This window comes from Neomonachus schauinslandi, chromosome 6 (genome assembly GCF_002201575.2).
Source record: "Neomonachus schauinslandi chromosome 6, ASM220157v2, whole genome shotgun sequence".
Lineage (NCBI taxonomy): Eukaryota > Metazoa > Chordata > Mammalia > Carnivora > Phocidae > Neomonachus > Neomonachus schauinslandi.
This window is the reverse complement of record NC_058408.1, coordinates 81,704,351-81,729,179: the sequence shown is the minus strand read 5'-3', so window position 1 is coordinate 81,729,179 and position 24,829 is coordinate 81,704,351. Positions and strand designations below refer to the sequence as shown.

At 40.9% G+C, this 24,829-nt stretch overlaps 1 protein-coding gene across 1 annotated transcript in view; it reads left to right on the top strand.

Moving 5' to 3' along the window:
* Positions 1 to 24,829, top strand: part of TBCE (tubulin folding cofactor E) — a 92,827-nt gene that overhangs the window by 9,939 nt on the left and 58,059 nt on the right. The window contains exon 2 of the mRNA XM_021696167.2: positions 24,536 to 24,666. Coding sequence (XP_021551842.1) covers positions 24,536 to 24,666 — 131 coding nt within the window. The remainder of the gene's footprint in view (positions 1 to 24,535; positions 24,667 to 24,829) is intronic.

Below are 24,829 nucleotides of genomic sequence, written 5' to 3'. Positions count from 1 at the left end.
TCATCCTCTTCAAGGAGCACCTGGGTGGCTCAGTCGGTTGGGCATCTGACTCTTGGTTTCAGCTGGGGTCATGACTCAGGGTCTTGGAATTGAGCCCTGCATCAGGCTCCCCACTCAGTGGGGAGTCTGCTTGTCTCCCTCTCTCTCTGCCTCTTCCCCTGCTTGCAATCTCTCTCTCTCAAATAAATCTTTTTTTTTTTTTTTTTAAATATTCATCCTCTTCAAGATGCTAGACTGAGTACAATGTTGATTCTTTCTCCCTTTTGGGAGAATACTAAAAGGAAAGTAAAAGAATAAAAAGGCTAAAATATCAAAATAACATTGAGAATGGGCTCTGCTAGTGCATGAGAAATTTCAAAAAAAATTTCAGGGGCACCTGGGTGGCTCAGTTGTTTAAGTGTCTGCCTTCTGCTCTGGTTATGATCCCAGAGTCCTGGGATCAAGCCCCACCCACATCAGGCTCCCTGCTCAGCAGGGAGTCTGCTTTTCCCTCTCCCTCTACCCCTTGTCCTCCGCTTGTGCTCTGTCTCTCACTTTCTCTCTTTCTCAAATAAATAAATAAAATCTTAAGAAAAATTTCTGGAATACAGAAAGCAGATGACTGATTGATGAAAGCGGCGTGGATAAAGCCATAGCTAAAAATATGTAGAGAAGAGCTTGGGGCTGACATAGGATCCAACAGGCTCAGTAGAACCAAATGTATAGGCAGAATAATGCCCCCACCAAAGATGTCCATGTCCTCATCCCCAGAACTGTAAATATGGTAGGTTATATGGCAAAGGGGAGTTAAGGTTGCAGATGAAATTAAGGTTGCTAATCAGATGACCTTAAAATATGGAGATTATTCTGAATTGCCCAGGTGGACCAAAGTAATACAAGGATTTTTCCAAGTGGACAAGGGAGGCAGACAGGGAGAGTGAAAGAAGATGTGAGGATGGAAACGAGGTCAGAGTAGTGTGATATGGAAAGGACTCAACACACCATTTCTGACCGTGAAGATGGACGAAGGGGACTGTGAGCCATGGAATACAGGTGGCTTCTAGAAACCAGAAAAGGCAAGGAATGGATTCTTGCCTGGAGCCTCCGGATAGGAACACAGCCCCACTGACACCTTGATTTTAGCCCAGTGAGAAGTGTTGGACTTCTACAGAACTGTAATATAATAAATTTATGTTGTTTTAAGCCACTAAGATTGTGGTAATCTGTTAGAGCAGTGATAGGAAATGAACTGGAACAGTGCTGTACTTGTCAACACAGAGGTTTGAAGGGATAAATATGGATGAAAACAGAAATTAATTGATGGGCTGCAAATAACAGGATGTATTCCTCCCACTACCTCTTTCTTGTACCCCAGTGGGGAAGCTAAATCATCATTGCCAGGTATATATCCCTAAGCAGAAAAGTAAGACATCTTCTCTAGAGAGCTAGGAGTGAGTTTCTGGGGAGAATTTGGGTAACTGGCAAAGATGTTGGTGTCAAAGAGCTACACTCTTCTATTTGGCATATGAGAGCCTTCCTGGAGCATGGCAGTTCCCTTCCCTCTCACATGACAATGAGACTTACCATCAAGCAGCCTTACCCACAGAAGTCGAGCTCCTGCTAGCTCCCATTTAGAATTTCTACTGCCTCATTTTGTGATATAAATGGACAACCAGGATCTCCCACATTTATAGAGCACCTGCAGTTTAACAGAGAAAGACCAAGGTAAAAAAAAAAAAAAAAAGCAACAACAAAACAAGAAAAATATAGAAAAAATTTAATTTAAAGGAACAGGAATAATTAAGGGAACAGAGAAAACCTTAAAATAAGACAAACCATAATCAAAAAATACCATTGGAGAGATTTGAGATGATATTGAATTGAATCTATGACAGATGTTTTTTTATCTACCCAGCAATCATTCCTTGCTTTTTCCTTGTGGAAGTAGCTCTGATATTTTCTCCATGTTTCATGGTCCTATGCTTCGGAGGTGGGGGGGGCAGAATGCTCTCTTTCGCCGAGAGACCTTCAACTGATTAAACGAGGCCCACCCATCTAAGGAGGGCAATCTGCTTTACCTGAAGTCTACTGATGTAACTGTTAATCTCATCTAAAACACTCCTTCACAGCCACATTTAGACTAGTGTTTGACCAAATATCTGGGTGCCATGACCTAGCCTAAGTTGACACAATCAATCTTCACAACCAGTATAATAAGGGGAAAGTTGCCATGTCAGAAAGTGCCAGAAGTTCATAAGAAGAAGGCCAGCAGGAATGCCACTGTGGAACATCTCCCTGGAAGGCTGACACTTCCTTGCAATGGGGGTAGGAGGAGGAACAACCTTGAAGAAGATTGTAAAATGTTACAATGAGAGAATTCGCTTTTGAGTTTTGTTTTCTATTTTATTTTTTTTTTAAGATTTTATTTTTAAGTAATCTCTACACCCAACATGGGGCTGAAACTCATGACCCTGAGATCAAGAGTTGCATACTCTACTGACTGAGCCAGCCAGGCACCCCTGATTTTGTTTTCTTATATAAATCTTTCTCAGAATGTGCTTATGAACAATTATTCATAGCCTCAACTGTCATGGTGTCTAAATAGATACTAATGAAATCAAATAGGTCTCCCAAAATTGAGTGGGCTTACCTGAACTTGATCTTCTTTCAAGTTATCCCACAACTCCAAATGGCTTCTGTACTAAAATAGTTGTCATGGCCCCAATAACAAAACCAAGAAAGTAGATGTAGACACTGAGAAAGTATGCAGCACAAGAAGAACAATAGGCAAAGACAGATAACCAAGGAGGGAATAATCAAAGGAGTAAGGAACTCAGGAAGGAAGAAGAGACCAGCTAATTGAAAAGAAAGGGTGTTCTTAATCTGGGATCCATGGACTCATTGGGGCCTATTAATGGGCTTGAAAGGATTAATTAACTCTCTGAAATTATAGGCAAAATTCATATATATATATATATATGAATGGATATACATATATATATGGATAGCTTTCATTGGATTTCCAAAGTGATTCATAATTCCCGTCAAAAAAAGAAGAGGAAGAAGGAGAAGGGGAAGAAGAAGAGGAAGAAGAGGGAGAAGAAGGAGGAGAAGGAGGAGGGGAAGAAGAGGAAGAAAGAACCAGTGGAATTGGGATATCTGGTTTTGGGGAGTAAACCATTACAGTGTAATGCAGCAGAGACATCCAATAGGATGTCTGAAAAATGTTCATCAAATGTGGCAGTTAGATCTATTCTTTGAAGAGTCATTTAGCCTTGTTCCCTAAACTTCCCTTCCACTTCAACTCATGCTAGTCTGGCTTCTGAGTCCAAAACTACCAAAACTGCTCTTGTCAAGGACACTGGCATTTATCTTGCAAAATCTAGGGAGTAGTTCTCTCTTTTCATCTTCCTTAATTTCTCCAGCTAAAACCCCAGTCTACAGGGTGCCTGGGTGGCTCAGATGGTTAAACGTCTGCCTTCAGCTCACGTCATGATCTCCAGGTCCTGGGATGGAGCCCCATGTTGGGCTCCTGGCTCAGCGAGGAGTCTGCTTCTCCCTCTCACTCTGCTTGCCTCTCTCCCTGCTTGTTCTCTCTCTGTCTCTCTCTCAAATGAATAAATAAAATCTTAAAATAATAACAATTAAAAAAAATAAACCCCCAGTCTTCAAGTTTTGCTCCTACCTTTCTGGTTTAAGCCACCATTTTCTTTTCAAAAAATTTTTCTTTTTTAATTAGGCTCCATGCGCATCTTGGGCCTTGAACTCATGACCCTGAAATTGAGAATCACATGCTCTACCCACTGAGCCAGCCAGGCACCCCTAAACCACCATTTTTGTGTGTGTGTGCTGTATATGAAATGACTGTAATAGTTCATAACTGACCTCTCTACTCACCGTCTTCCCTCTTAACTCACCCTCTCCCCTGCCTCCCATCCCTGTTAACTTGTAGCACTAGAAAGATTTTTTTTTTTTAAAGATCTTATTGGACAGAGAAAGAGAGCACAAGCAGGGGGAGTGGCAGGCAGAGGGAGAGAGAGAAGCAGGCTCCCCACTGAGCAGGGAGCCCGACCTGGGCTCAATCCCAGGACTCCGAGATCATGACATGAGCCAAAGGTAGCCGCTTAACCCACTGAGCTACCCAGGTGCCCCTAGAAAGATCTTTAAAAGTTGTAAGTCAGTATTTTCCACTTAGGGATCTTCATATTTGCTCTTACTTAGGCCTGTGATGCTCTTCTTCCAGTTTTTCTTTTAAGATTTATTTATTTTTGAGAGAGAGAGAGAGAACCTGAGTGCTTGCGCTCAAGTGTGGGGGAGGGGCAGAGGGAGAGAATCTTCAAGCAGAATCCCCCCCCTGTCAGCGAGAAAGCTGACGCAGGGCTCAATCCCACGACCCATGAGATCATGACCTGAGCCGAAACTCAGAGTCCGATGCTCAACTGACTGAGCCACCCAGGCACCTCTCACCTTTTTTTTTTTTTGTTCTACTTATTTATTTATTTTTAACTTTGCTGGATCCTTCTTACCTTAAAGCTATCAGTTCAAATACCATCTCTCTCTCTCTCTCTTCTTTTTTTAATTTGAAAGAGAGAGAGAGAGCACAAGCCGGAGGGTGGGGGAGGCAGAGGGAGAGGGAGAAGCAGGCTTCCCACGGAGGACCCTGGGATCATGACCTGAGCCGAAGGCAGACGCTTAACCAACTGAGCCACCCAGGCACCCCAGTTCAAATACAATCTTGAAAGTTATCTTCCCTTTACCTTCCTACTCTAAAGTTGGTTACATCTTATTATAGCACTCTCTATTTCCTTTATTGCACTTAGCACAATCTGAAATTATTTGTTTTATTTATGTATCATCTGCCTCATGCCATTAGAATATAAATGTCCCAGGACTGGAACACTGCATCTCTTTCTCACTGCTAGATCTCCAATGCCTGAAAAACAGTATTTGGTGCAGAGCTGGCACTCGCTAAATATTTACTCAAGGCACCAATGATGAGACTCAAAAGGGATTCCATTGCAGATATTCAGTATTTTAAGTTTGAGCTTTTTTCTATAATGTTTTAAATACAACTTTTATTTTTATTTATTTAATTTATTTTTAAAGATTTTATTCACCTATTTGAGAGAGAGAGAGCAAGCAGGGGGGGAGGAGCAGAGGGAGAGGGACAAGCAGACTCGTCGCTGAGCATGAAGCCTGACTCGGGGCTCGATCTCACAACCCCTAGACCACGACCCTAGCCGAAATCAAGAGTCGGATGCTCAATTGACTGAGCCACCCAGGCGTCCCTTAAATACGACTTTTACAACAAAGGGTGAGAATTAATCCTATCAATCTATGCTGTAGAGAAATCAAGGGATAGGGGGACTGAAGAATCACCTTGGTGATTTGAAGTCACTGGTGAAGCCAGAAGGCCAGGCTGAAAGGGATAAAATTGAGAAGGAGGTGAGGAATGAGAGGCAGGAGGTATACACCTCTTTGAGGGAAAGATTTAGCAGAGTAAGTATTTCAAGTAGGTAACATAGTTGAGGCAGCAGTGTACGGGATAAATGTGACGAGAAAAGGACTGAAGGCAAAAGGATCATTATTGCACTCTAGATAAAACTGGGCAAATATTGTCACAATTTAGTGGAGACAAGAAAATATTTTACAAAGAAAAAGAAGGTTCATGCTTCCTGTGTCTGTTGTGGGGTGGTCTGAATTTGGCGGATGCCAAACAATTTTCTAGAACGGTTGTTTTTCTCTGCCAAAAGGCAATTTTAAAACCTTCAGGTTAAAAAGTCCACAGCTCTTTTTAGGACACATATGAACATCAGTAAATCATTTACCTTTATTCTGATTCAGTTTTTGTCTAAGGGTTAAAAGTGTCCTCCAACCTTCATGAGTGCAAGAAGCTTGGTCAAAATAAACAGTGATAAAGCCCATGAAAGATAAACCTATAGTCTAACAAAGTCAGGTTTATTAACTGGCTGAAACAAGTGAGACCACAACACCAGAGCAACTGGGGGAGTCTAACTAAAAAAAAGGTGGGGAAGAGACAGGGATAGCATAGGATTGGTTGGAGTATAGGTAAGAATTAAGCAGGCTCTTGTCTGGGCTATGAAGCAGACTCTAAGGTCTAGAATCCTTGACAACTACAAAGTTAAAATAAATATGGAATGTTATATCTGAAAAACCCTTATGTGAAGCTCTATACCTGGATTGGAAAAGTGTCAAAATGATCCACATGGCTCAGCTCAGCCAGGCAGGAGAGGGATGTTCCTTTCTTACTGATAGGATTTCAAACTGTAAAGCTCCTGAAAGTTTGTTTTAGGGAGCAAGGTTTTTCATCCTATGTCCTTTCATTAATCAACAAAAGCAGTTTTTATGGATTCACATGGGTATCTATCTCATGTAGTGAAATTCTTCTCAACTTTAATAACATGAATGATACCTCCCTGAGTTTTTATTCAGTTTCCCCTTGGGTGGGTGAAAAGCCTCTTTCAACTAGTGAGAACAACATCACAGGTATTGTGTGCTTTAATCACCATTGCTAAAAGTTTGTGTCATCTCATTTGATCCTCACAACAAACCAGTTGATCCATTGAGCTAGTTACATAGGAGAATACTGAGGCTTAGAAAGTAACATGCCTATGGAATTTGCTCTATTATTGTATTTACTTTCATTCTGCCTTATGTTTTAGCTAGTTAATTATTATTTTTAGCTTTTGAGGCATCAACACTTTTTTCTTTTTTCTTTCTTTATTTAAAGATTTTATTTGACAGAGAGAGACACAGCGAGAGAGGGAACACAAGCAGGGGAGTGGGAGAGGGAGAAGCCAGGGAGCCCAATGTGGGGCTCAATCCCAGAACCCTGGGACCATGACCTGAGCGGAAGGCAGACAATTAACCGACTGAGCCACCCAGGCGCCCCTATTTTTATTTTTTTTTAAGATTTTTTTTTTTTTTTAATTTACTTGAGAGCGAACATGAGAGAGAGAACACAGAGGGAGAAGCAGACTCCCCGCTGAGCAGGGAGCCCGATGCGGTACTCGATCCCGGGATCATGACCCCAGCCGCCGAAGGCGGACCCTCAGCCCACCGAGCCACCCAGGCGCCCCTCAACACTATTTTATTCTCTGTGACTACACGCTTCCTGCGTGGTAGACTCTGCATAAACATGGTACTGAAAAACAAGTAAACTAGAACATGCACGTTCATTGGGTTGTTCTGACATCCTGAGTTTGCGGGAATCAGTTATGCAGGACAGAGGCGGAGAGCCGGCCCAGATTTGGGTGGATGAACCTAACATCTATCCACTCCCAAGACCCTTGCCTATTATGTTCAGGCCTGAGCTCCAGCGTCCGCAGCTCACGCCGCGGAGGCGGGACTTCCTGTCTCCCTACAGAAACACTTCCGGCCAAAGCCGGAACCTTCGCTGCGGACCGGCGCGTGCGAGGGTCGCTGCTCCGACCACCCGGGCTAGCCGCGGGGCAGGTGAGCTTCGGAGGGGCTGAGGGCCTGCGGGAGCCAAGCGTTGGTGGCTGGCCTGTGGCGGGGGCATCACCCTGCAGTGCTTCGGTCCTTCTGTCCTCTCCTAGAAACTTCTCAGGTTGTCAGAGTTGGGCGTTGCCTGCTCCCTGCCGCCGCGACCAGACCCAGACTCGCAGGCTGGAAGGGAGTCCGGGCGGGCGGGGGCCCTAGCTCGGGCCGCGGGCGAGGGAGCGGGACCCGCAGCGCCGCCCAGCACTTTGCGTAGAAGCCTTGTTGGCGTGTCACTTTGGAAGAGGGGAATTGCTCAGGTTATAGAAACGGCCCTGAAGTTCCAAATCACTTAACATCTGTGACGAAGGAGAAATAACGTGAAGTAGGTGCGGAACATTGAACATTTTGAAATAGTTCAGTTACCACCAGCTGGGGATTGGTCTAAGTTGTGGGTGGGTCCGTACGAGGGTGTGACATCCCTGTCCCCGAAGGAACAACAGTCTCGGGAATTGTTGGGAAGACAGGGTTCACAAATGCTAAGGTGTTAAAATAAAGAGGAGATTAAGAGAGCCGACTTCTCGTCCGTCTGTGTCTCAACGTTCCCCATCATTTTACTTTTAATCTTTCTCTATGCTTTTATAAACAGCATATCGCTGGGGATTTTTAAGAATCCAAGTCGACAGGCTCTGCCTTTTGACTGGCAGGGTTTTGTACTTATTCATTGTCATTACAGAGGTATTTGTTCAGGCCCAGACTTTTGGAGTCATCTATGACTCATCTCTTTCACACCACACATGTAATCCATTAGCAGATCCTGTGCCCTTCGCTTTCAGAATCTGTCCAGACTCCCAAGCCTTTCTCACCACTTCCACTAGTCCAGTTTACAGCTTGTCTCTCACCTGGATTACTGCTGTAGCCACCTAACTCGTCTGCTTTTTCTTCTTAGTCTCTTCATCACAGCATCTAAAGTGACCCTCCTTAAAAAAAAAAAAAAAAAAATTATTGCCCTCCTTTCAAAAAATCCTGCAGGGACTACCCATTGCACTCAGTAAAAGCCGAAGTTGGTAGAGTGGTCCCTGAGGTCCTGTATGATCCCCTCCTGTTTTACCTCTGATCTCATCTCTTGCTACTGCTCCTCTTTATTTTGTGGCCTCCTCAAGCACATCCCAGCCTCAGGATATTTGCAGTTGGGGGTTCCTTTGCCTGGAATGCTCTCCCCCCATCTGTGTACATGGTTTAATCCCTTAACTCCCTCATATTTTTTGGAATATTAGCTTCTCAGTGAGGTCTTCCCCCACATAGCCTTCCCTTACATCTCCATTGCACTCATTGTCATTGTGCTTACCATCATTTGACATGCCATGTGGTTTACTCATTTGTCTGATTTACTGTGTTTCCCCCACGAGGATAGAAGCTTCCTGAGAGCAGATATTTTTGTATGTTTTGTTAACTGCTGTATTCCTCGTGCCTAAAACAGTATCTGGCTTTTGGTAGATTTTCCATAATATAACTGTTGAATGAATGGATTTGGACTTTTTCTACCATCTTACACTTGATACTTTCTGTGTTGTTTTTTTTTTCTCCTTTCTTGCCTTTTTTTGGATTGAGGTTTGATCTTGTTTATTTTCTCTTTTCATTTTTTTTCTACTTCTTTGGAAGATCTGTTACTCTATGTACTCTGTTTCTGTACTTATAAGGCTAACTTTTTAATTTTAATTTTTAATTTAGTTATGCATACTTAATTGAATCTAATTCAATCTTAAGTGAATCTTAACCCTGCAGCACAATATTGTTTTTACCTTTTACTGATTTTATTTATTTATTTTTAAAGATTTTATTTATTTATTTGACAGAGAGAGAGAGAACACAGGTAGGCAGAGCGGCAGGCAGAGGGAGAGGGAGAAGCAGGCTCCCTGCTGAGCAGGGAGCCCAACATGGGGCTCGATCCCAGGACCCTGGGATCATGACCTGAGCTGAAGGCAGACGCTTAACCAACTGAGCCACCCAGGCGCCCCCCTTTTACTGATTTTAAACAGGCTTCTTGGATCATCTCAGTACTTAATTATTTTTGTAAGGTGTAAATGTTCAACAATAAAACTAGAGTTGTTACTATTTTCTGGTGGTTTTGATTTTTTTCTTTTTGATTGATTCATTTTTTTTAAAGATTTTATTTATTTGAGAGAGAACACGAGTGGGGGTGGGAGGGGGCAGGAAGGTCAGAGGGAGAGGGAGAAGCAGGCTCCCCCCTGAGTAGGGGCTCAACCCAGGATCCTGAGATCATGACCTGAGCCCAAGGCAGCCGCTTAACCGACTGAGCCATCCAGGTGCCCCTTCTGTTTGATTTATTAAAGTCAGTTTATCATACACTTTAATAGAATATTTGTTGTATACTTAGCACTTCAGAGTTTGTTTTTTAAAAAGTGTATGATACTTTTTTTTTTTTTTAAGATTTTATTTATTTATTTGACAGAGAGAGAGACACAGCGAGAGAGGGAACACAAGCAGGGGGAGTGGGAGAGGGAGAAGCAGGCTTCCCGCGGAGCAGGGAGCCCGATGCGGGGCTCGATCCCAGGACCTGGAATCATGACCTGAGCCGAAGGCAGACGCTTAATGACTGAGCCACCCAGGCGCCCCGTATGATACTTTTCCTACTTTAGCATTTTGCTGGGAAATATGCAAGAGAGTCCACTAGAAAACAATATGTCAGACAGTAAGTGTGCAATGAATATAACCCAGAGAGTGAAACTAATAATACACTATATGTTAACTAACTTGAATTTAAATTAAAAACAAACAAACTATGGCCCAGAGAGTAAATAGGGTCTACCAGAAAGGAGAAACATCATGGTTTGCCAGTTATTAGGAGTGGCTGGGATAAATTTGTGGAGGAGTGGTTTGGAGAGATTTGCTGGTATTTAAAAGTGTGTAGAGAAAGGGCACAAAGTTATTGATTAATTTTATTCTCATTCATACAGTTTTGTCGTAAAAATCGTGGGTTTGGTGTAGATTTTAGTCATTGGTGTTTTAGAGAGAAGGAGTGCCTTTGGCCTTTTAGGAAATGCTTAAAACTTTTTGGAGGACCTACTTAAATATGAGACGATTCGGTATGGGAAGGCTAAGGATCTACTGTGAGGTTGTAGTACAACTTGGAGACGGGCTTTGACATTTAGCATAAAAAGACAGAAAAGACATTATGGTAAGTGAAATAAGCCAGTCACAAAGACAAATACTGTTTGATTCCACTTATATGAGATACCTCGAGTAGTCAAGTTCATAAAAACAAGGTCGGGGCTGGGGAGAAAGGGTTATGGGAGTTGTTGAATGGGTATAGAGTTTCAATTTGGCTGGATGAGAAGGTTTTGGTGATTGGTTGCACAACAATGTGAATATGCCTAATGCTACTGAATTCTACACTTAAAAATGGTTAAGATGATAAATTTTATGTGTATTTTACCACAACTAAAAACACTTTTTCAAAAAGAACAGCAGATTTTTAAAACAGTGTTTGTTTAAAACTGTGCTAAATAACGGGCACCTCGCTGGCTCGTTTGGTAGAGCATGTGACTCTTGATCTTGGGGTTGTGAGTTTGAGCCCCACATTGGGGGTAGAGCTTACTTTAAAAAAAATTGGGCTAAATACTTGGAAGTTGTCACATTTTGGGGTGGTAATTTTTTTTTAAAGATTTTATTAGAGAGAGACAGACAGCACGAGCAGGGGGGAGGGGAAGAGGGAGAGGGAGAAGTAGGCTTCCTGCTCAGTAGGGAGCCGGATGGGGGACTCAATCCCAGGACCCTGGGCTCATGACCTGAGGAGAGGGCAGATGCTTAACCGACTGGGCCACCCAGGTGCCCTGACTTATTGCAATTAAACTTCCCAGGTCAGCTACTGTTATTCTGAATTTGTGATATATTTCTTTGGATTTATGGAATATTTTCCCCTTATCTAAATATAGAATCTGATTTATGATGTTAACAATCTTAATCATTAAGAGATCTTAATGGCTACATTGACTTTTTATGTTGAGCACTTCTACACATAAAAACTCATTTAATTCTCACAACAGCCCTATGAAGTAGGTCCTAATACCATCTACATTTTACAGATGAGGAAACTGAGACACAGAGAGATTGGATTATCCAGTGTCCTATAGCTAGCATGTAGTGGACAAGGTTGAATTTCTCTCCAGCAGACTGGCTGCATATAATGTCCATATTACATTACATAGGAACAAATATCTTTTTTTTAAAAAAGATTTTATTTATTTATTTATTTGAGAGAGAGAATGAGATAGAGAGAGCATGAGATGGGGGAGGGTCAGAAGGAGAAGCAGACTCCCTGCTGAGCAGAGAGCCCGATGCGGGACTCGATCCCGAGACTCCAGGATCATGACCTGAGCCGAAGGCAGTCGCTCAACCAACTGAGCGACCCAGGCGCCCCAGGAACAAATATCTTAATTCTTATGTGTTTTTCAGAATTCTTTCAGTCGAGGGAGAAAGAAACTGCTCAAACTCATGTAAACCAAAGAAAGACTTTACTGTTCCATTTAACTGGGCTAATGAAAGGCTTTAGGCATAGTTGGAACAACTCCACTTTCCTTTTTGGCCTTATTTTCAGACAAATTTTTCCAAATAGTGGCAGAGGTACCTCTCAGCTATTCCAGGTTTAAGTGGTCCTTTTGTTTTAAGGTCTTGGGAAAGAGAGATGGATCCTCTCTTCAGGAGCCCATGTCATCTTCTGAAAGACTGACTCTCCTTGGGTTAGGATCTTTACATGTGGACCAGTTGCTATATGCAAGGAAATGGAGGTGAGGAGTCATCATATTGGCTGTCCTGGGCCATGTGTCCACTCCTGTAGTGGGTGAGTGACAGCCCACCAGGCAGAGAGAGTGCACTTCCCACAGGGGGAAGCTGCTGGGCTGAAAAGGCAGAAAATAGGTGAGAACCGTTTCTATAGTATAGATCGAACTCTTGCTCTTTGTTCAGGTGCCTTTCCCAGTGGATTCTTCAACTTTTAAACAATAACAGTCATTTTTAGAAGAATTTTTAGAAGAGTTAAAGAAATTGTTAACATTGGGCGCCTGAGTGGCTCAGTCGTTAAGCGTCTGCCTTCGGCTCAGGTCATGATCCCAGGGTTCTGGGATCGAGTCCCACATCGGGCTCCCGGCTCAGCGGGAAGCCTGCTTCTCCCTCTCCCACTCCCCCTGCTTGTGTTCCTGCTCTCGCTATCTCTCTCTCTGTCAAATAAATAAATAAAAATCTTTAAAAAAAAAAAAAAGAAAAAAGAAATTGTTAACATTTCAAATGAATATTGTGCAGTTAAGGAAATGAAAGCATGTGCTATATGTTGGAGACTTACCACCAAACTCCTCTCATGTCATCAAATTTTCTTTGATTCTTTAGGATAAAGACCCCTTTAGCAGTCTGATAAATCTTGTGAGTACTTTAGAATTTTTTTTAAGATTTTATTTTTAAGTAATCTCTACACCCAGCGTGGAGCTTGAACTCAAAAGCCCAAGATCAAGAGTCACACACTCTACCGACTGAGCCAGCCATAAAAAAAGTGTGTGGTTTTGTTTTGTTTTGTTTGTTTTTTTAAAGATTTATCCTTTTGACACAGAGAGAGAGACAGCTAGAGAGGGAACACAAGCAGGGGGAGTGGAAGAGGGAGAAGCAGGCTCCTGGCCGAGCAGGGAGCCTGATGCGGGGCTCGATCCTAGGACCCTGGGATCATGACCTGAGCTGAAGGCAGACACTTAATGACTGAGCCACCCAGGCGTGTGGTTTTTTTAAAGAATTTATTTATATATTAGAGAGAACAAGAGAGAGCACAAGCGGGGGAGGGGCAGAAGGAGAGGGATAAGCATACTCCCTGTTGAGCAGGGAGCCTGACATGGGGCTCAATCCCAGGACCCTGAGTTCATGACCTGAGCCGAAGGCAGACACTTGGCTGAGCTGCCCGGGCGTCCTAAAGTGTTTTTAAATACAGAAAATACATAGGATTTCATGTAAAGAACTTACAAAACTCAGCACCCCAAACCCAAATAATCCAGTTAAGAAATGGGCAGAAGATATGAATAGACATTTTTCCAAAGGACATCCAGATGGCTAACAGACACATGAAAAGATGCTCAACATCACTCACTATCAGGGAAAACTACAAATCAAAACTGCAATGAGATATCACCTCACAAACACCAACAGGTGTTGGTGAGGATGTGGAGAAAGGGAAACCCCCTTGCACTGTTGGTGGGAATGCAAACTGGTGCAGCTACTGTAGAAAACAGTAAGGAGACTCCTCAAAAAGTTAAAAATAGAACTACCTATGATCCAGTGATTGCACTACTAAGTATTTACCCAAAGGATACAAAAATACAGATTCAAAGGGAGTATATGCATCCCAGTGTTCATAGCAGCATTATCAACAATAGCCGAATTGTGGAAAGAACCTAAATGTCCATCAACTGATGAATGGATAAAGAAGATGTGGCATATGTATGCAATAGAATATCAGCCATAAAAAAGAAGGAAATCTTGCCATTTGCAACGATGTGGGTGGAGCTAGAGAGTATAATGCTAAGTGAAACAAGTCAGAGAAGGACAAATACCATATGAATTCACTCGTGTGTAATTTAAGAAACAAAACAAACAAACATGGGGGGAAACAAAAGAGGAAAATCAAGAAACAGACTCTTAATTATAGGGAACAAACTGATGGTCACCAGAGGGCAGGTGGGTGAAGGGATGGGTGAAATAGGTGATGGGGATTAAGGAGGGCACTTGTGATGAGCACCAGGTCTTGTATGGATGTGCCAAATCACCAAATTCTGCACCTGAAACTAATATTACACTATATGTTAACTAACTGGAATTTAAATAAAAACTTGGGGGGGGGTAGAAAATACCTAAGATTTCAGATGAAATCTAGTTATGTGAAATAAAGTTATCAAAATACTTAAAAATTGTAATATAATCATGTGTTCATTAATATATTAAATGACAAAAATCTAGTGGCAGGTCTAATATTGTAATTTTGAAATAGTGATTCATGTAAATTATATCTTGAGATATCTGTAATAGCTGTAATGTGATATAAAATATGTGTGATCACAGGTGCTACTAATCCAAGTGATTTTTTGGCCTATGTGCACAATTTTGGAAAATGCTAAGTTTCAGTGAGAAGTTAGTGAATATCTTCAGTTAGAAGATATCTTGAGAACCTATGGACTTAGGGTAAAAAATACCTCACTTAGGCTCTGTCCAGGTAATCCGTCCAGTACTCCAACTACCTGATGAGAGTGAGGTCTCACTCAGTTCTTGTTAGTTGGCCCTGATCCCCAGTTGCATGACCTGTACTATGTTTCTTTGACCAGGCTTCCTAGATGCAGTCTTTGGGTTTCTGAGAAGCGTCCACTTGGACTGTCCCTTATTGTGCTGTTCCCACTTTTTGGGAGATCCATCTATGTTTTCTTGAACCCATTAATACCAGATATTAACCTTGACCTCCCTTAAGTCTGAATTTCTGGTGGTCATGATTTAACCACTTAGATATATTCCCTCCCATCTTTTTTTTTTTTTAAGATTTTATTTATATATTTGAGAGAGAGAGAGCATGCACGCATGAGAGGGTGTGGGGAAGGGGGGAGGCGGAGGGGGAGAGGGAGAGACAGAGAATCCCAGATGGACTCCACACTGAGCACAGAGCCAGACGTGGGGTTTGATTTCACAATCCAGTGTCCCAATTAAAGCTGAAGCAAATCAAAACTCTACAAAACTTAAAATATTGGGAATAAAATTTCCTATTATTTTTCGAATTGTGCTAAAATACAGATAACATTGGCTATCTTAATTTTTTTTTTTTAAGATTTTATTTTTAAGTAATCTCTACCTCCAGAGTGGGGCTTGAACCCACAACCCTGAGATCAAGAGTGGCACGCTCCACCGACTGAGCCAGCCAGGCGCCCCAGACCATTTTAAGTAATCTCTATCTCCAGAGTGGGGCTTGAACTCACAACCCTGAGATCAAGAGTGGCACACTCCACCGACTGAGCCAGCCAGGCGCCCCAGACCATTTTAACAATTTTTAAGTGTGCTACAGTTCAGTAGTCTTAAGTACATTCACATTGTTGTGCAACCATCACCACCATCTGTCTCCAGAACTCCTTTCATTTTGCAAAACTGAAACTCTTAGCCGTTAAACAACACTTTCCCCCTCCCCACAGCCCTTGACACCACAATTCTATGAATTTGACTACTCTAGGTACTACTTTTAAGTGGAATCATACAGTATTTGTCCTTACTGGCTTATTTCACTTAACATGATGTCCTCAGGGTTCATCCATGTTGTAGCATGTGGCAGAATTCCCTTTCTTTTTAAGGCTGAATAATATTCCATTGTACGCATACACCACATGATATTTGGGTTAGTTCCATCTCTTGGGTCTTTGTGAATAATAGCACTGTGAACATGGTTGTAAAGAATCTGCTTGTGTCCTTCCTCTCAGTTCTTTTCAAATGTTTTATTTGAGGAATTATGTAGTCATCTCGTCATGAAGAACATATAGGAAACCATTTAGATTTTAAAAACATTATGAGAAAGATCAATAAACCAATAGGAAAATGGGTAAAGGATGTGAACAGTTAGTTTATAGAAAAGGGAATCAAAATGAATAGATGCTCAGCTTCCTTCATAAAAGAAAATGTAAGCAAAATGTATATTTCCTTTATCAGAGTGACAACCAAAAATGTGTTAATATTTTGTGAAGGGCACAGTGATGATACAGGGGCTCATAGAGTGCTGATAGGACAGTAAATTGTCACAGCCACTAAAAAGGGACATTTGTTATTACCTATCAACATTAAAAATGCACATACCCTTTGACTTAGCAATACCCGCTTTGAGAATGTTTCCTACAGATATTTTTGCACAGCTATAAAAAAAATAAATGAGCAGGTTTAGTCTTTGCAGTATTATTTGTAGAAGCAAAAACTTGGGAGTAACTGAAGTCCATCAGTTTGAAGACTGGTTAAATCATGGTGAATCTATACAAATACTATGGAGCCAGAAGACATTTAAAAGCTCCTGACATGGCTGTGGATAAATTTCCAGGTTATATTATTGAATGAAAATGTAAGGAACAGAACCACATATATAGTATGGTATCATTTGTGTAAAGAAAGAAGGAAAATACCGGCATGTATAACCATAAAATAGGTTGGAAGTATATATAAGGTACTAATAAAGCTGTTGCCAGCAGGAAGAGATAAGGTTGGAAGTATATATAAGGTACTAATAAAGCTGTTGCCAGCAGGAAGAGATAATGACGAGCAGGAAGAGATAATGACGAGCAGGAGTGGAAGAGAAACTCAGTGTATTCCTTTTTATACTTTTGAGTATCATTTATTTAAAAAATTCAGTGAGATATGCCTAGAAAAATATGAGGATTACTGAAAGGGAAAAGAGACTGTCTAACCAGTGACTTTCAGGCACTTGAATAGGCTTCTTTTTTTTTTTTTTTTTTTAAGATTTTATTTATTTATTTGACAGAGACAGCGAGAGAGGAAACACAAGCCAGGGGAGTGGGAGAGGGAGAAGCAGGCTCCCCGCGGAGCAGGGAGCCCGATGCGGGCCTCAATCCCAGAACCCCAGGATCATGACCTGAGCCGCAGGCAGACGCTTAACAACTGAACTACCCAGGTGCCCCTTGAATAGACTTCTTAAGAAAAATATTAGTAGGGTTGAGCCTCAAAATCAACTTGTGAGGGGCGCCAGGGTGGCTCAGTAGCTGTGCGTCTGCCTTTGGCTCAGGTCATGATCCCAGGGTCCTGGGATCAAGCCCCACATCAGGCTCCCTGCTCTCCGGGAGGCCTGCTTCTTCCTCTCCCACTCTCCCTGCTTGTGTTCCTGCTCTCACTGTCTCTCTCTCTGTCAAATAAATAAAAATTTAAGAAAAAATCAACTTGTGAAAAAAATGTGAAGACAAGAAAAGAAGCTTTTGGGATTGATCTAGACTAAAAAGTTAGTACAAGAAAGTCTACTCCTTGGGTGTAGTAGTATATGTCTTGTAACTTTAAATCCTGAGTATTTTGAAACATAGGAAACATCGAGATACTCATTGCCTTTATTTAATGATTGTTAATATTTTGGCACCTTTGCTTCATCTTTTAAAAATATATTTAATGTAGCATAAGAGAGGACAGAAAAGTAGCAGATTGCAGCAATTTCTTATCCTTTGTCATTTCTATGGAGAATGATTTCCTGTCTTGGCCAAAAAAAAAAAAAAAAATCTGGTTAAAAGCATGTTGAAGATAAAAAGAGATAGGATAGCATTTGGCCATTTTGAATTAGTCTGCATTCTAGGGGTGCCTGGATGGCTTAGTCAGTTAAGCCTTTGGCTCAGGTCATGATCTCACGGTCCTGGGATTAAGCCCCGTGTCCATAGCAGGCTCCTAGCTCAGCAGGGAGTCTGCTTGTCCCTCTCCCTCTGCCCCCCAACACATGCGTGTGTGTGTTCTCTCTCTCTCAAATAAATAAATACATCTTTGAATTAGTCTGCATTCCAAGAGAAATTACATCTAGAAATTTATGAAAGAACTGGCAAATACAATTGCAAAAATTCCTGTTCATAATCTTTAAAGAGTAACGAACAAGGGGAACTAGAACTTCTAGGAAAGATGTTTTGTGAACATTTAGAAAAGTAGTAATTCTAAGGAGCTAGGAAGAGTTTAGTGAGTCTTGGCTAAATTTACCTTATTTTGTTTGTCTTTTGGATAGTAATTCCCTGGCAAGCCAGGGGAATTTGCAGAGAACAGTGCATTATTTCCTTTCACTTTTCATCATCTTTCCTTTCCTCCCGCCTCATTATTGTTAATAGAACAAATAACAGCTATTCCTTCCAAATATAACTCATACAACTCAGAGGTGTGTAAGCTAAAGAGTAAAGAGATCCCTTCCCTCACCCCATTCCTCTGACTGACAGCATACTCTGGGTCTGACGGTGGGGTTTGATTTTAGGGGAGCATTTCACAAAGCTCATGACATTCTTGCATGTGAACTGGATAGTAGGAGGGCTTGTAACTAAAAAAACATTTTACCCACAATTTGTGTGGGTTCTGTCTTTGGTCAGGGTCATATATATATGGGTCATACACATATACACACACACATATTTTGTCTTTGATCATAGAAAAATTGGACAGGACAGAACTGGGAGAGATAATTAATGTTGGATGTTTAATATATATAAATGTAAAGTCCATGGGGCGCCTGGGTGGCTCAGTTGGTTAAGCGACTGCCTTCGGCTCAGGTCATGATCCCGGAGTCCCGGGATCGAGTCCTGCATCGGGCTCCCTGCTCGGCAGGGAGTCTGCCTCTCTCTCTGACCCTCCCCCATCTCATGCTCTCTCTCTCTCTCATTCTCTCTCTCAAATAAATAAATAAATAAAATCTTTAAAAAAAAATTTTATAAATGTAAAGTCCTACATATACACATATGTTATCATGTGTTAAGTCCTACTTCAATTTAGTTGCACAAGGGGTGTCTGGGTCAGCATACAACTCTTGATCCCTGGGTCGTGAGTTCAAGCCCCACATTAGGTGTAGAGATTACTTGAAAAAAAAAATAAATTAGTTGTATAGGATAGTACAGGATAGAGAAGACCTGATTTGAAAGTTCTTCATGGGAATTCCTAAGACTTTATAGAGACAAGTGAACAAGTAGATTTTCTCTTAGTGCCATTGTCAGTATTTAACTTTTTTGGTTTTTTTGGATGGATGGTTTGGCCATGGCTTTTGCAAATCTTAAATATATTTATTTACTTTGAATAATTGTCTTAAGAATTTTTCCCAAGGAAATACTTCAAAGGACAAGAATAATTTAAACATGAAGATGTTTTTAGCTGTTTTCTTTGGGATAGTAAACAATGGAAACATATAGCAATAGAGAAATGATTAAGTAACTTGTGGTATCTACAGGTCAACATTAAAGAGATTAATATGATTCTGTGGCTATATGGAAAAATGTTCACACTGTTAATAAAAGAAGTAGAACAGAAATTACATATCTATTTCAATTGTAAGAAAATTCTATTCACATGTTAATGAAAATCGAAAAAGACATTAAAACTAGTGAAAACTGGGATGCCTCCATTGTTCAGTCAGTTAAGCGTCTGCCTTCGGCTCAGGTCATGATCCCAGGGTCCTGAGATCAAATCCCGCATCGGGCTCCCTGCTCTGCAGGGAGTCTGCTTCTCCCTCTGCCTGCCACTCCCCCTGCTTGTGCTTTCTCTCTCTGACAAATAAATAACTAAAATCTTTTTTTTTTTTTAAGATTTTAGTTATTTATTTGACAGAGAGAGACACAGTGAGAGAGGGAACACAAGCCGGGGGAGTGGGAGAAGGAGAAGCAGGCTTCCCACAGAGCGGGGAGCCCGATGCGGGGCTCAATCCCAGGACCCTGGGATCATGACCTGAGCTGAAGGCAGACGCTTAACGACTGAGCCACCCAGGCGCCCCAATAACTAAAATCTTAAAAAAAAAAAAAAAACTAGTGAAAATTATTAGCATAATTATAGTTAAATTTAAGCATTTAAATTTTTTTACATTTGAATCTTTATTTTTTTTAAAGATTTTAGTTATTTATTTGTGAGAGGGAGAGAGAGCACAGAGGGAGAGTGAGGGGGGAGAAACAGACTCCCCACTGAGCTGAGAGCCTGCCATGGGGCTCGATCCCAGGACCCCGAGATCATGACCTGAGCTGAAGGCAGACGCCTAACCCACTGAGCCACCCAGGCACCCCTGAATCTTTATTTTTATTATTTATTTTAAAAATTATTTTGAGTATAGTTGATACACAGTAGTACATTAGCTTCAGTTATACAACATAGTGATTCAATTTCTTTATACATTATGCTATGCTCACCACAAGTGTAGCTACCATCTGTCACCACAGAAAGCTATTATGATGTCATTGACTATATTTCCTATGCTGTGCCCTCTAGTCCTGTGACTTACTCATTCCATAACTGGAAACCTCTATCTTCCATTTTACCCATCCCCTCCCCCCCACCTCTGGCAAACATCAGTTTTCTGTATTTAAGGTCTGATTTGGCTTTTTGTTTGTTTATTATTTGTTGTTGGTTTTTTTGTAGATTCCACATATGAGTGAAATTGTATGGTATTGATCTTTTTCAGTCTGACTTAATTTCACTTAGCTTAATACCTTCTGGATCCATCTATGTTGTTGCAAATGGCATAATCCCACCTTTTTTTTTTAATGACTGCATACATTCGTGTGTGTGTGTGTGTGTGTGTCTACACACACCTTCCTTCCTTATCCATTCGCCTATCAGTGGACACCTAGGTTGCTTCTACATCTTGGTTATTGGAATTACTTCAAGGGTGCATATGATGTAAGAAGGATGTTAAGGTTCGAAGCTGATGGCCAGGAAAGAATTCTTGAGACGTCGTTGGTGCAAAACAGGGTTTTAATAAAGCATGGGGACAGGACCCGTGGGCAGAGAGAGCTGCAATGGGGTCATGAGGAGTGGCTGATTATATACTTTCAGGTTGAGAGGGGGTTAGGGAGAGCATAAGTCTAAAGGATTTTGGAAGCAGGGTTTCCAGGACCTTGAGGGGCTAGCTCTTGTTAGGATAAGGTCATTTATTACTGTTTGGAAAAACCTGAGTCATGAGACCCTTCATATGTATATTGGTGGGTCATATGCTTGGGGGATGATTGCCAACAGGTATCTTGGGGGTAGAGATAAAGGAAGTTTCCAAAAGAATTTTTATATGTAAAGTAGACTTAGAGGATCCTGGGGGTCAGGCTAAGATTGCCTTTTGCCCTTAGCAAAGTATTAACATCGAGGCAGTTGAGTCCCTAGAGGAATGTCACTCTGCCTGTTTCAAGGACCTGTTAATGGGTTGTAAGTAGTAAGGAAATTTAATTTTTCTTTTGCCTTTGTTTCGCACATCACATGTATCTTTTCAAATTATTAGTGTTTTCATTTTCTTTGGGTAGATGCCCAGCACTGGAATTACTGAGTCATATGGTAATTCTATTTTTAATTTTTTGAGGAAACTCCATACTGTTTTCCATGTGGCTTCACCAATTTACATTCCCACCAACAATGCACAAGGGTTCCTCTCTCTCCACATCCTTACTGACACTTGTTATTTCTTGTCTTTTTGATACTAGCCATTCTAACAGGTATAACGTGATATATCTCATTGTAGTTTTGATTTGCATTTCCGTGATGATGAGTGATGTTGAGCATCCTTTCATGTATCTGTTGGCCATCTGTATGTCTTCTTTGGAAAAATATTTACTCAGGTCCGCTGCCCATTTTAATTGGATCATTTGTATTTTTGGTGTTGAGTTGTGTAAGTTCTCTATGTATTTTGGATATTAACCCCTTATCAGATATATCATTTACAGATATCTTCTCCTATTCAGTAGGTTGCCTTTTGGTTTGTTGACTGTTCCCTTTGCTGTGCAGAAGCTTTTTATTTTGATGTAGTCCCAATAGTTTATTTTTGCATTTATTTCCCTTGCCTCAGGAGACATATTTAGAAAAATGTTGCTAAGGCCGATGTCCAAGAAATTACTGCCTATGTTTTCTTCTAGGAGTTTTGTGGTTTCAGGACTCAATTTTGGTCTAATCTATTTTGAGTTTATTTTTGTGTATGGTGTAAGAAAGTGGTCCAGTTTCATTTTTGCATGTAGCTGTCCAGTTTTCCCAACACCATTTGTTGAGGAGACTGTCTTTTTCCCATTGTATACTCCTGTCTCTGTCATAGATTAATTAGCCATATAAGCGTGGGTTTATTTCTGGGCTCTTTATTCTGTTCCATTGATCTATATGTCTGTTTTTTGTGCCAGTACCACACTGTTTTGATTATTATAGCTTTGTAATATAACTTGAAATCTGGGATTGTGATACCTCCAGGCTTGTCTTTCTCAAGATTTGTTTGGGTATTTTGAGGTCTTTTGTGGTTCCATACAAATTTTAGTATTGTTTGTTCTAGTTCTGTGAAAAATACAATTGGTATTTTGATAAGGATTTCATTGAATCTTAAACAGTTATTCTTTTTTTTATGTTAATCACCATACATTACATCATTAGTTTTTGATGTAGTGTTCCATGATTCATTGTTTGCATATAACACCCAGTGCTCCATTCAGTATGTGCCCTCTTTAATACCCATCACCAGGCTAACCCATCCCCCCACCCCCCTCCCCTCTAAAACCCTCAGTTTGTTTCTCAGAGTCCATAGTCTCTCATTGTTCCATCTCCCCCACCAATTTCCCCCTCTTCATTTCTCCGTTCCTACTATCTTCTTTTTTTAAACATATAATGTATTATTTGTTTCAGAGGTACAGGTCTGTGATTCAACAGTCTTAACACAATTCACAGCGCTCACCATAGCACATACCCTCCCCAATGTCTATCACCCAGCCACCCCATCCCTCCCACTCCCACCACTCCAGCAACCCTCAGTTTGTTTCCTGAAATTAAGAATTCCTCATATCAGTGAGATCATATGTTACATGTCTTGCTCTGATTGACTTATTTTGCTCAGCATAATACCCTCCAGTTCCATCCACATCATTGCAAATGGCAAGATTTCATTCCTTTTGATGGCTGCATAATATTCCAGTGTGTGTGTGTGTGTGTGTGTGTGTGTGTGTGTGTGTGTACCACATCTTCTTTATCCATTCATCTGTTGATGGACATCTTGGCTCTTTCCATAGTTTGGCTATTATGGACATTGCTGCTGTAAACATTGGGGTGCACATACCCCTTCAGATCCCTACATTTGTATCTTTGGGGTAAACACCCAGTAGTGCAATTGCTGGGTCATAGGGCAGCTCTATTTTCAACTTTTAAACAGTTATTCTTTAATATCAAATCTAGTCAGTGTTCAAATCTTTAATATCCTCATGATTTCTTTTACTTTAAAATTATTTACAGGGGCACCTGGGTGGCTCAGTCGTTAAGCGTCTGCCTTCGGCTCAGGTTGTGATCCCAGGGTCCTGGGATCCAGCCCCACATTGGGCTTCCTGCTGGGCGGGAAGCCTGCTTCTCCCTCCCCCACTCTCCCTGCCTGTGTTCCATCTCTCACTGTGCCTGTCTTTCAAATAAATAAATAAAATCTTAAAAAAATAAAAAAAATAAAAATAAAAATAAATTATTTACAGTTTAAAAAAATTAGGATCTATTTAAAGTCCATATATTGCAATTGGTTGACATATTTCTTAAGTTTCTTTTAATCCGTTTGTTCTCCGGAGCTCCATGTCTTTCTTGCGTTTTATTTGTTGAAGAAACAGACTTGTGTGACAGTAGAGTTCCCCACTGTCTGGATTTTGGCAGACTACACCCTGGGAATGTCATTTGACATGCTCCTCAGTCTTCTGCTTTCCTGTGAAGTAGGAGTTGGATCTAGTTAACATCCTTAGATCGGGGATACTTTTCACTCAGTCTCCCTTTAAGACCTCTTTGTCTTTAATTTTAGGGTTCTACATTTTTATTAGAGTTTAATTTTTTTTTGTAAGCTCTATGCCCAAGGTGGTACTTGAACTCATGACCCCTCAGATCAAGAGATCAAGAGCTGCATGCTCCACCAACTGAGCCAGCCAGGTGCCCCTAGGGTTTAATTTTTAATTTATTTTTCATTATATGTGTTGCTTCCTATATCTCTGGATTTGGGTTTTTCTCCCTTCCTGAAGAGACAACAATGCCCATATTGCCTGTTTTCTTTCCCTGTTCTCGATTACTTTTATCCCCTTGTCTTCTTTTCTCCTCTCCTTCCAGCCCCTTCAGAAAATGACATAATAGACAAGTTATCTGATGTGAGCTAACTGGAGTTAAGCCGCATTTAAAAAAAATATATTATCAAAATACAGTTAGAGGGTTAAGTAAAATAAAATTATGAGAATATGGCAGATACATCTATGGGTCCTTCTTTTCACCAAAATATGAAGATTAAATTGATCAGGACTTCAAGAATATCTCAATGAAGTGAAAAAAACATTTTTTAAAGGACTTTATTAATCTTTATTAATTCTGGTCAATTTTGTAATTTTCTTCCTAGATCTCATATTTTGGATTCTGGCTGCATTATGATGAATGACACTTTAACATCAGATGTCATTGGTCGACGAGTTGCAGTTAATGGAGAACATGCAACAGTGCGTTTTTCTGGTATTGTCCCTCCTGTGGCAGGTAATTTATAATTCTCTGTGTGTCTGGATTTATTTATTTTGGAGTTCTTTCTTTGTAGGCTTCTCTGTAGTGCTTTGTAACAACGATTTTAAAGAAACTAACAACGAATTTGTAGATGCTTCCTATATGCAATTGTTTTGTTTGGGTAACAATATCCTGTGGT